Below are 13,153 nucleotides of genomic sequence, written 5' to 3'. Positions count from 1 at the left end.
CAGCAGGAAGTAAAAAAACTAAATCATCATGAAAACTGATACTATATTCACAGCAAGAAACACAAAGAACTGATGAGAAGCTGTTTTGGAATCTCATTACTAATATTGCCCATTTCTTACCTGTTTTGTAGCTCAAATACTGAGATTTGAACTTACCATTTTCAGACTTCTATTTTTATCTTATTTTTAATTAATCCAGAAAATCTTTTGCAAATATCTATCTACTTAAGTGGTCAAAACACTTGTCTTACCATTACAAAGCCGACACAATAACGAAAGACTAGCTCTTGCACTCTTGTTATAATAGGAGCAGTTTCTGTTCAGTTCATCTTAGAGCATTTTTATTGCTGGTATTGACTGGCAATGATTTTAGGAAGCAAAGACAAAAATAATTAAGGAGAATTCTTCAGTAAGAAGGATTGGGATTTTTCTGTCTTTTGTAGGCTAAGCATAATTTCTGCATAAAATACAGCTAAGTTATGAAAAATTTTCACTATGAAAAAATGCTAATGGTCTAGATGTAAATAGCTGCCAGAAACTGCCAAACTTAGAAAAAATAATCAGGAGCGGAGTAAGGGATTATGGTGAAGGAGTGAAAAAATGCAAAGGGCGCTTATTTAAAGGAGGGTTTCTCTTATACACGGTAATTTTTGAGAAATGAAGGTTCGGTATGGCCAGAATAGACAGTATATAGCTTTCATAAGTGAAAGAAAGCTCAGGTTATAAATGGTTCATACATTACGCAATTAAGAAAAAAGAAATCTTTTTTCCCCTGAGGTGTAGCAAATAACTAGTTATCTGTGGGCTTTTCCTAGTGTGATCAATACACAAATACTTTGAGCTGCTTATGCTTAAGAGAACCTCCCAGATGAGAATACTAACAGAGACCAAACAGAATAAAGGAGGCCTGGGAAGAGCTTAGTAAATCAATTTTCATTTATTCTCTGGGAGTGACCCTGCTATGTTAGCTGCATTAGTACAAGAGCTTTTGAAAATATTAATTACTTTTTTCTCTAAGAAACCTGCCTAAACTGGTGTTAATTATTTTTCTTCATTCTTATTTGATGTTGTTTGTGTATTTTGTGAGAGCATTTTCCCGTGTAGTTAATAGTAGCTGGTGGTAGTGGCAGGTTATATGTTGTCTTCTGTGTCTTTTCGTATCAGAGAAATGTAATTACATGGGAATCCTGAGCTCATGAGTGGAGGAGCATGTTCTGCACTGGGCAGAAACTCTTATATTTCTATTTCTGTTGTGGCTTAGCTGCTTTTCCTCTGCTTTCTGTGATTTTCTCAGTCTCTGATTCTGGGTCTTCCATCATCATTTTTTCCTCTCTAAATCCTTGTCAGCACCTGCTTACCCGCACTATCTCTTATTCGGTTTTTTTACTGTAGGTATTTTCTATCTATCCAGGTTTTCCTCCCTTTACCAATAGTGCTGTGAGCTCTGCTTGTAGTATACAATATGCCATTCAAATCATCAAGGAATTTAAACAACAGCTCTGTATTGAGAATTCATTTTCATTCAGTTCATTAAAGATTAGCTTTAAATGAGCCATCCAAACTGTTTTTAGGGAAGTTAGGGGTCTGGATGTGTTGACATGAAAAGTTAACATCTTAAAAGTGAATGCCTGGTGCTTTTAGCAATTAAACATGAAGTACAATAAATACAGCTATCATGGGGGTCTTGTCTTTCACAGCCAGCCTTCGAAATAAGCAAAAGACTATTTAGAATAGTCTTGTAATTCAGGCTATGAAAACTAAGTATAACTGCTAGCAAATTGCTAGAATGGTAGGTGCAGCTGCCTATGTACAGCCCACCTCCAAAATGAAACAGAAAGAGTAGTAATAAACCTAAATCAATCTGTTTAACTATTTGTAACTGTCTTTTAGGAGTTCTGTTGCTTTAGCGGTATCTCTCAGGGGCCATGTTGGGACCAGTACTTTTTAATATCTTCATCAATGACACAGCCAGTGGGATCAAGTGCAACCTCAGAAAGTTTGCACATGACACCAAGCTGAGTGGTGCGGTTGACATGCCTGAGGGATGGGATGCCATCCAGAGGGACCTGGAAGATTAAGGAATGGGTCCATGTGAACCTCATGAGGTTCAATAAGGCCAAGTGCAGGGTCCTGTACCTGGGTCAGGGCAACCCCCAGTATCAGTACAGGCTAGGGGATGAAGGGATCGAGAGCAGCCCTGGACTTGGGGGTACTGGTGGATGAAAAGCTTGGACATGAGCTGCCAGTGTGTGCTCACAGCCCAGAAGTCCAACTGTATCCTGGGCTGCATCCAAAGCAGCGTGGCCAGCAGGCCAAGGGAGGTGATTCTGCCCCTCTACTCCACTCTGCTGAGACTCCACCTGGAGTACAGCATCCAGCTCTGGAGCCCTCAGCACAGATGTGGACCAGTTGGAGAGGTTCCAGTGAAGGGCCACAAAAATGATCAGAGGGATGGAACACCTCTCGTAGGAGGACAGGCTGAGAGAGTTGGGGTTGTTCAGCCTGGAGAAGAGAAGGCTCCGGGGGGACCTTACTGCAGCTTTCCAGTACTTAAAGGGAGCTTATAAGAAAGATGGGGACAGATTTTTTAGCAGGGCCTGTAGTGATAGGACAAGGAGTAATGGTTTTAAACTAAAAGAGGGTAGATTTAGGCTAGATCTAAGGAAGAAATCTTTCACCATGAGGGTGGTGAAACTGTGGCACAGGTTGCCCAGAGAGGTGGTAGATGCCCCATCTGTAGAAACATTCCAGGTCAGGTGGGATGGAGCTCTGAAGAACCTGATGTAGTTGTAGATGTCCCTGCTCATTGCAGTGGGGTTGGACTAGATGACCTTTAAAAGGTCCCTTCCAACCCAAACAATTCTATGATTCTATATTTGATTTTCAGGAGGGTTCTTTTTAAGGTTAAGGTCAAACAAATTAAAACAAGTTTTTCAAATCTAAAGATCTGAACATTTCTTTTAAAATCAGATAAAAAGCCACAGCTTCTTGGAGTGTTCAGGCTTTTAAAAGAGAATGTGCAGCAGTAGGAGGATATAGTCTGTGTGGAGGTTTAGATGCTGCAGTGAAGAGCGGGGGGAAAACACACCTCGGAAGGAATGAGAACATGATAAAATCACGTGAGATTGAATGGTTTGCTAAAACAAAATTGACCAAATTGGCAGGAAGGAAGGAGCTATTTACTGGGGTGTGGTCAGCAAGGGAAGAATTGCATGAGAGTTTTTTTCATTTGAATCTTTCTTTGACTTTTGTCTATTTTGGAAGTTAGACTTCTGGGTCTTAAAATAAAATTGACCTCCTTTTTATTTGTAAAATATTTTGATCTGTGTGGGGGCTTGCCATAAAGAGAAGTCTAAGCTCAAAATTGTCATCTCAAATATTAGCTGCCTTGGGATCATTGAAATATTTTAAACAATGTATTTTTAAAATGAAATTAGAAAGCTACAGCTTCATGGAAGTCATCAATAATAATATATTTCTTGTGGACATTGAACCATTTCAGATATTTGTGACTTGTGCTTACGTACCTCCTATTTGGGAAAACTTGTGTATCTTAATTTTTCTCCACTTTTTGTATTATTTATGTCTCTTACTGACAATGAAATATGTTGATCTGATAGTTCTAGTATTTCTAGATGTAAGAAGTGATATAGGCTTCTTCTGATCACCCTATCACTACAAATGAGCTATTTCCTAGAGATAACAATTTTTAATTTTCTGTGGTTGTTTACTTGTAGAGTTTGCCTACATGAAGGTGAAAGTATGAAGTTGGATATTTTTTGTCTTTTTTCCCCATGGTATACTTTTAAATTTATATGAAACATATATGTCTGAGGAGAAACAGAAAACTCTAGGTGTTTAGTAGGAATCTTAGTTATGCTTCTGAAACTCATATCCAGTTGTAGTATTTGGTGTGATTTTGTTTGCTTGATTTATGTATTATGATTATAGTGGGTTTTTTCACCATATCCTGCTTTTTTTTCTCACGTGACAACTGCCTGCATGAGTGCACTGAGAAGTTACTTTAAAACTTTTAAATGGTATATAAATAGTCCCTATGGGATTTTTTAGAGTAAGAGTCCAATTTAAATTAGATTTGTGTTTCCAAATAATTTAAATGCATTAAAAATGTCACAATTTACAACCATTTGATTTTAAATTATAAACACTTTTTTTAAAATACGCTACTGCATTGAATAATTAGTTTTGCTTTAGCCAAAACAAATTTTCAAAAAATAGTGTGTAGGTGATGGTATTATTGATAGTATCTGCTAGTGTGAATGCTTGGTAACTCTTTCGTGTTTATCAAAGCATGAAATACACCTGCATTATTGTAAATGCTATTCAAATAAACATTTAAGTTTCTAAATGATTTATTGATGATGTTAGTATATGCTGACTATTTAAGAGCATAATTTCTTCATTGAAAATTGCACAGAGTTCGTTTCTTATTGGGTGGACGTCATGGAGAGTTTAAATTTCTGCCTCCTGCTGGCTATGCTCCCTGTTATGAAGCATTGCTTCCAAAAGAGAAGATGAAACTGGAACCAGTAAAAGAATATAAGAGGGATTCTGACGGAGTGAGGGATTTGCTGGGTACAACACAATTCTTCTCCCAAGCTTCCTTTATCCCATGTCCAATAGACACCAGTCAGGTATGTTAAGTATGGAATAATGGGATTGTAAAATTAGTCTTTAAAAATCTAAATTCACAATATAAAAACTAAGCTAGCTTGTCCCCTTTCTTAGCAATTCATCATTTGTGTGTTGTGATGTATTTAACTGAAGTAGATGATCTTAGATCTACAAGGTGTGGTAACTGGAACTTTTTCATATTTGTGGAATTGTTATGCTCTTTTTTTTAGATTGCTCTTCCTTTTCATCTTGAAAAGATCAGAGACAGACTTGCTGAAAATATCCATGAACTGTGGGGAATGAATAAAATAGAACTGGGCTGGACATATGGCAAGGTACGTTTTGAATGACCTGTCTGGGTACAGTCACCGATACTAGGTTAAGCCTCCTACCAAAAACCTGGACTTGGAAGTTGAACGGAGTATTTAATGGTGGTTTATATGTTACTAACAATAGACAAACATGTAAGCTGGCAGGAGACAGTGGTATTAACTAGTCATTAGAAGGCAAATTTGGAATATTAAATAAGGTACATATTTTATCAGTATAAGTAATTAGCCATTTGAAAAAATAGCTTAATTGAGAAGCATACTAGCTATACCAAGATGGAATTCTACTGAAAATCATACCAATAGTGAGTAACTGCCAACTAACTCTTTGGTTACTCTAGTGTTGGGGAACAAAGAGATAACAAGCAAAAAGTCCGTTGTGGAAATTTGCTTCTGTTGGTAATGGAGACAGGGTTTTTTGGTGACTTTTGTAAACACTCAAATTCCTCAAAGGTCATTTTTTTATTTAATTAGTTACAGTTAAAGCTTATCATTATAATGATCCCTTGTAAGGTGGTATAGCCTAACGGATTTAAGAGAGTAAGGTCATCTGGTCAACAGTATTTAAATGTGCATGACAAGGTATTCCCTGCCCAATGGATGTCACCAAATGAAAAACAGTTAAAAGGGTAGGGCAAGAATATTATATTCAGAATATTATATTAAATTAAACAATTGTATTAAAATTGGTACTTTCCACTAGTAATATAAAGTTCTAAAGGCTGTATTCTGCCTTGAACTTAGATGACTTCATCTTGCTTTTCAAACTCAGATTTACTGGGATAGTCCTCTAGGTGCCCATCTCAACTATATCCTACCTCAGAAGAATCTTTTTCCTTCTCTTCTGCTTTTTTTACTTATGGACTTGATTTACTTTTTTCTTCAATAACTCTATGATATTATCTGTCAAAATGTTATTGCTATTGGAAAGCTGAGCTTTACTAACCTTTTTAATGTTTCTGAGCTTTGGCAGTTAAAAAATGTGTTTTGTATCTGAAGTGCTGTGACCCTTAGTTGCCATCAGGATAGAAGCATTTGGCATTAAGCGTAAAAGCTTGTTTAATTAGGAATCAGATAAGTGTTCAAAGATTTATGACGATATCAGAAAAAGAATGCTCTACTTATTCCAGTAGAATTTGGATTACCAAATGATCCTTTAAGGTTTTTGAAGTAGAATGTGTACAGTAGATTAGACTGTGCTCTATTGAGCATATATGGCTCAGGTATTCATCAGAAATGTTCATTGAGTTTACAGGATAGCTTTCTTGTATCTTGTGTATTTATGTAGAACACATGAAATAGCTATGTGTTTTTCTGATTTTGTTGGTTATGTGTGCGTTATAAGTGAACCATGGGAAAGTTCAGTTATATAATGATGAGTAACTGTCATTGAGCAAAGGTAAATGGTATTGTTTACAATGTCTTAATTATTGCAAAGAATTAACAGATTTTTTTTTTTTACTCTGATTCTGGTTTGAATTTGGTGTCATGAAAGTACTCTTTTCTGTTGCTTTGTTACAGATACGGGATGATAATAAAAGGCATCATCCTTGTCTTGTGGAATTCTCAAAATTACCTGAGACAGAGAAGAATTATAACCTACAAATGTCAACTGAAACCCTCAAGTGAGCTTTAAATTTAAAGGAAAATAAAGTTGTTTGGGTTTTTTTATTTTTATTCAAGCACTTCATACTGTTGTAAAATACAGAAGCATTAGAATATCTCATTCAAAGTGTGTTTCTGCTAACTTGGCTAGAAGTTCCAGGAACACATTCAGAGCAATGTAGAAAAACCTTGTCTCTACAGAGATACAAAGGAAAAAACCAAGACCAAGTCCTGTTGGTTTTAATAAAGTGGCATAACTTTGTAGCCACCGATTTGTACCTTTTTAGACTTTGAAGGTTTTATTTATTTTTTTAAAATAAGTTAAAATATTTGGGTTTTGAAATTCCATTATTTTGAGTGACTTCCCTGGTTTTTAAATATCGTTAGTTCTGCATATTTATACTAAAAACTAAAGAAATGTATAAAATGGGTGAGCACTATAATGTTGTGTTTCACTACTGCCTTTTTTTTTATGTTGGCAGAACCCTTTTGGCCCTTGGATGTCACATTGTTCATGCTCATCCAGCAGCTGAGGAAGATCTTAAAAAAGTCAAACTTCCTAAAAAGTATGTACCTTATGATAACTATTACATATTATTTGTAACTACAGGGTATTGATTAACCAAAAATACTGTAAGGTGATTTAAAAAATACTTGATATGAACCCCATACCCAGTATGGACTTGTAGAGCACACGGTTGGTCCGTTACCTTGCCTGTGATGATGATTCACTGTGAATACTGCTGCATTATTGCATAAAATACAAATGGGTTTTTGCTTTAATTTTTATTTGGTAGCCAAACTATTGCATTCTGAGCTAAAATTGTTGAATGATCTTTTTGATTTGGACATCTTTAAGTCATCAGGGGTAATCACCCCTAACATGGTGAAGATTAATCAAGGGTTACATCTGTATTTTAGCCTTGTCTATGGGGACTCTGTAGTCCTCCTGGGACAAATTAAAGCCCTGTCCTGCAATAAAACTTGAAGAGCAAAACAGTGATTTAGATACTTGCCACTTCACATCAGTTTATCAACCTACGAGATGTCTTTCTTCCTGAAACAGCTTTATCCATAAGAAAGAAAGTTGGATTTTTTCAAGACAGCAGTAAAATAAATAGTTTTATGAGGTAGGAGATGGTAATCTTGATCCAGTTGATGGCATTAATTAAAAAAAGGAAAAAGTAACCTTTCCCAACGTTCCTACTGCAGGCAGTCTGTCAACATACTGTTTTGATACTATTGTCTTCAATAACAGAACAAATAAATCTTATTTTCTGACTCTTCTTAAATATCTACTTCCTACATGAGTCATCCTAACAAATGGAAATTATCTCATTTGAGCAAGAGAGAGTCTGCATATGTATAAAACAGCAGAGTACTCTTTATGCTACGTGGAGGGGTCAGAGAGCATAACGCCTACTACTGAAAAAAACTACTAAACTTATTATTCAATGAAAAAGTGGGAAGAACAGGAGTTAAAATATGTTTTCTTCACTTGGGAAAATAGTAATGTAATCTTTACAGGCTAGTATATAAAAACCTCCATACTTAATAGTGCATAAAAATAATTTCATAACAAATCATCATGCAGATCTTTAAAATAGAAATTACTTGAAAGGTTTACATGACAAACGTAAATAAAATACAAGGTACTCATTTAATAACAGTTTGTTTTTTTCATAGCAATTATTTAGGGATGCACATACAGATCTGGGTCACAATTAGATAGGGTACAGGTAGGAGGAAAATGACACTCTTTGCTAGAATACATTTTATATCCTAGTCAATGACCAAATGCAACACAGGATTTTTGCAAAGAGATGGGAGAGTAGGAGATTGAAAAGTGGAGAGAGAAAGTGAACCCCACCCTGTGAATGCCGCATAGAAAACTTTAAATACCGTCAGTGGGGTATCTTGACTCTCTGTTTTCCTTTGTTGACTTACAGTTACATGATGTCAAATGGATATAAACCTGCCCCTCTTGATCTTTCTGAAGTGAAATTGTTACCTTCTCAAGAATTTTTAGTTGACAAACTAGCAGAAAATGCACATAATGTCTGGGCAAAGGACAGAATAAAGCAAGGATGGACCTATGGCATTCAGCAGGTAAGGACTACTTTAGATACTTTTGGAAGAAGTAAAGAATGTATGTTTTTGTTTTCTATAACATCAGTTGAGAGTGTTAAATCAGAGAATAAATAACGAATGTCGTGTAATGTCTGGAAAAGTTGGGGGCGGGGCAGTAAAAGAAGCCTTGCCCATGCAAGTCTGAGTAGATTGTCAGACCTGCATGGCTACAGCTGAGGGATGTATAAGGATATGTTTCCATACTTCTCTTTTGTTCTTGTCTTTAGATTTTTTAATATCGTTAACAATTGGGTTTGCATTTATAGAACTGTTCTTTATCAATATTGTTTCTGTCCTGTAATCTTAACATAATTTCAGAATATACTCTGTCTCTTCATATAAAATCTTTGTGATGTTTAAACACAGTTTTCTTCTTGTTCTTTTTTATAACCCCTTTTAGGATCTTAAGAACAAACGTAATCCTCGGCTGGTGCCATATGCATTATTAGATGAACGTACTAAAAAATCAAACAGAGATAGCCTCCGTGAAGCTGTTAGAACATTTGCAGGCTATGGTTATAGTATTGAACCACCTGACCAAGAGATTGGTATGTACTTTCAATAAGAATCATGGCCTTTTTTTCTCTCAGTGCTGGGAAGAAAACATAAAACACTGAGATAGATAGGGAAAACATAAGATACAAATTAATAGTAGTGTATTGCAGTGGACTTCAATGAAAGCTGCAAATATACTTTGTAAATTTCTTGTATATTGCTTAGATATATTTTTTAAAAGATTGGTTGTAGTTAATGATAATTCTAATTTCTGTGATTTTTTAGATTGGCGAAAATCTGGAGTGTGAGTGAACATACTGGTTTTCATTTGAAAATAATGTGGGATTAATTTAACATAACTTTTTTGCATGATATGCAGATTAGGTTTGACTACTTCAAGTCAAACTCAGTTCTTAAGAAGTAGTCAAAGAAGTGCAGCAAGTTCAATAATTTTTTGTATTGAAATCAGGAGTAGAAATTTGTTTAGAAGTTTTTCTTCACATTTGCTATACAACTGTGATTTTTTGACAAAAATTCAAACAAAACAAAACTTACTTGATAATTTTTTAAATGTTCTAGATGTATTGACTGTACTACTTGTGTTACTGTAAGAAAAGTATTTTGTTGTGTTGTAATACTGCATTATTGCATTGCATTGTATTGCATGTAGTAATCTCACACTTCTGAGGTTTCCTCTAGACAGTTTTGTGTTTGGGGCTCTGCTTTGGGTGATGCTTTGAAATACTCCGCTTCTAAATAGCGGGTAATCACTCATCCTGTATAGAAATAGAATCTGCTGTCTGTAGGCTGGTTACTGTTCTTTGTTTTTTTAACATTTACTATGAAGGTTCTTAAACATGCGATGGTAGAAAAATGGCTATTTTCAGAGATAGAAAATACTGGGGACAGATGAAACACTAAACAGTGGCATTTATAGTTTCATCTAATTATAAATGGTGGGGGCTTTTTTTCCTGTTTATTTTTACAGCTGACCAAACAGTGGAAAAAGTCAGCATCGACAAGATACGATTTTTCAGAGTAGAAAAGTCTTACGCAGTGAAGTCTGGAAAGTGGTACTTTGAATTTGAAGCTGTGACAGGTGGAGATATGCGTGTTGGCTGGGCCAGGCCAGGCTGTCGACCTGACATAGAGTTGGGAGCTGATGACCAAGCATTTGTATTTGAAGGAAGCAAAGTCAGTGTATCTTTATCTTTTTTGACCTATGAACAGACTAGGTAGAAAACTACTGTATAGGTTTCCTCTGTATACTCCAGATCAACTACTGGAATATTTTTGATTCATATAAAGATGTGTCTGAGCTCTGTTTAATGCTGGATAGTATCTGCGTTTTGGTTCTGGTCACTGAAATTATGCTAACAAAGGTATATTGGTTTATGTCTATCTTACTAGAATATACCCAACTGAGTAAAGAAGTGTGTTGTAAGCATAAACAAAATACAGCATTCTTTTTTTTTTAATAAGTGGTGCTTTACAAAAATGAAACAAAGTTTCTTCAATTACTAGAAGAGAGAACCATAGTTCTGTTTTCCCTTTTTTGTCTTTTCCGCTTTCTGCACATTCTTTCTTCCCAAACTTAACTCCTAAAGGACTGAAAGGGTGATAATGATGCTCCATGTGAGAAGTGGAATCCAGTGAATAGTGGTTATTATCTAGGTTGTAAATTGCTGTTTGCATATTACGGAAGTTAGGGTGCTTTAGTTTCTCTATGTGAAATAACTAAGATGATAATAAAATTAATTACCTGAAAGCCATAATTATTTTGAGATCCTGGAAGGTGAAATATTTGCTTGTTTTACTTTATTTATTTTATGTTTTATTTTTTAATTTTAGCATGGTGTTTATTTACTTGGTTTTTTGTTTAGGGCCAGCGTTGGCATCAAGGCAGTGGATTCTTTGGACGAAGCTGGCAACGAGGAGACGTGGTTGGCTGTATGATAAACTTGGATGACAAATCAATTATCTTTACTCTGAATGGAGAGTTGCTTATAACCAGTAAAGGTTCAGAACTTGCGTTTGCTGACTTTGGAATAGAAAGTGGTAATTTTCTTTATGTAGTTATATGATTATGAGAAGACAAAATAGAACAAAACCCAGAAAAACTACTCTGTCATACTGGCTTAGTCAGCTGGGAAATTTTATTTCACTGATATGAGCCTTCAGACTGTGCTACACATTAACTTCATAAAAATTTATTTTAAGAGCACTTATGTGGCACAAATTGATTTTCTTTTTTTTTCTTTAACCACAAGTGGATATTAATAGGATTTCAGCAATGAGAATGGGTAAGTTTCCTTTGAGCCTTGCTAGACTTACTCACAGGACTGAACTTCAGTGTTAAGAAGTGGTAATAGTAAGTACCTTGAAAAATTCCCAAAAGCTGAAAGTCTAGTTGCTGATTATCTCACTGGAGCATACACATGTTATGTTCTTGTCTGTGAAGAACAAAATGAGTACTGGGTGGTGAGAGACTGCACCAAAAGAACAAGCCTTTGCAACATAAATTTAGTCTGGTAATTTTTTTTTCCTCTGTCTCATTCATAGCTTATCTGCATTTCTCCTTTTCTTGGGCTATTCTTCCTGGTTTTGGCCTTTGCTTTTTTGAACAGTAGCATCTACATGACTGTATTGAAGGAGGCAGGGAATGTTTTCAAACTGTTTTGGTTTATTTTGTAGTTGACATTTTCTTTGGTAGCATATCTCCTCTAACCAGTAGTAGTTTCCAGTTAGTAATTGCCAGAAGACTTTGCAGTTGCTCACTATCCCTCTTTGGTCTGGCCATTGATACAGTTTTTCTAATGGTAGAGAATGAGGGACTGACTTGAGAGCTTTTTTGAAGTCTTGATGTTGAAGTATAGGAGAGAAAATGTCTCCTTTAGAGGTTGAACTGTTGGCTTTTCCCTGAAGTTGCTCCAAGTTCTGTTTCTTGAGAAAAAATTCAACAGCCTTTCATCCCTGTCTATTGGCTGCTACAGGTATAAGGAGAACAAAAAAAGTTTGGTTGTAAAAAAATGGCAGCATTCAAGATGTGTGTATTTGTCCATCGTGAATGATGGTGGGATGGCGGTTGGCAACAAATTTATAGCTACTGATGACAAACTAAATTTTAAACAGATGTACTGAGATGCCTAAGTCTCATCTCAAAGTCCTTTTGAAACTTCAGTGCCCTCAGAGAGCATACTTAACATTAATAACTTTGATCTAGCCAAGATTGTCATCCAGTGTGCAACTCATTGTATAAAGGCATGGTTATTAGTCTAAAAATGATGAAGATAACACATTCTACTAATAAATAACTGACATGAGCAAATCTTGTTTTTTCAAATCTGATTGTCCACAAAACTACCTCTTGACTTTTTTTTTCAACACGAATCTACTATTACATACTAATAAAAATTGTTAAACTGGTTTAATGTTTAAATAAATGGGACAGTGTGTATAATGTTCATTCATCGCCTAAGTCCTCAGGGGTTTCGGTAGCAATTATATTGAACTTAGACATTAGTATTTAAGGTGGCTTTAAATCCTTGCTGCTGTCATCACTTCAGGTGCATTACTTGTAGGAGCTAAAGTTTGGTTCACATTAGATGGATTCAAAATAGAATGCTTGTGCTCTGCAACTAAATTACTGTTTTTTTCTTGTTAATGTTGTTGTATTGTTTTCTTAGGTTTTGTTCCGATTTGTGCACTGGGTCTATCTCAGATTGGTCGTATGAACCTTGGAATGGATGCCAGTACATTCAAGTATTACACAATGTGTGGCCTTCAAGAAGGTTTTGAACCTTTTGCTGTCAACATGAACCGAGATGTTGCGATGTGGTTTAGTAAACGTTTACCAACATTTGTCAATGTGCCAAAAAATCATCCTCACATTGAGGTAACATTACATGTTAGAGAGACACCTGTTTATCAACTGTTTGTTTAGCAAGCTGAGACATTAA

General features: G+C 35.6%; 1 protein-coding gene across 1 annotated transcript in view; it reads left to right on the top strand.

Annotated features, from left to right (window-relative positions):
* The window catches only part of RYR3 (ryanodine receptor 3), a gene marked incomplete at its 5' end in the record, with an annotated part of 148,768 nt that overhangs the window by 9,874 nt on the left and 125,741 nt on the right, over positions 1-13,153 (top strand). Inside the window, 9 exon segments of the mRNA XM_010289925.1 lie at positions 4,439-4,655; positions 4,866-4,970; positions 6,486-6,589; positions 7,052-7,135; positions 8,519-8,678; positions 9,100-9,247; positions 10,183-10,388; positions 11,078-11,252; positions 12,881-13,089. Coding sequence (XP_010288227.1) covers positions 4,439-4,655; positions 4,866-4,970; positions 6,486-6,589; positions 7,052-7,135; positions 8,519-8,678; positions 9,100-9,247; positions 10,183-10,388; positions 11,078-11,252; positions 12,881-13,089 — 1,408 coding nt within the window.

The sequence above is a fragment of the Phaethon lepturus genome, unplaced genomic scaffold (genome assembly GCF_000687285.1).
Source record: "Phaethon lepturus isolate BGI_N335 unplaced genomic scaffold, ASM68728v1 scaffold8846, whole genome shotgun sequence".
In the NCBI taxonomy this organism is placed as follows: Eukaryota; Metazoa; Chordata; class Aves; order Phaethontiformes; family Phaethontidae; genus Phaethon; species Phaethon lepturus.
This window is presented reverse-complemented; position numbering and strand designations above follow the sequence as displayed.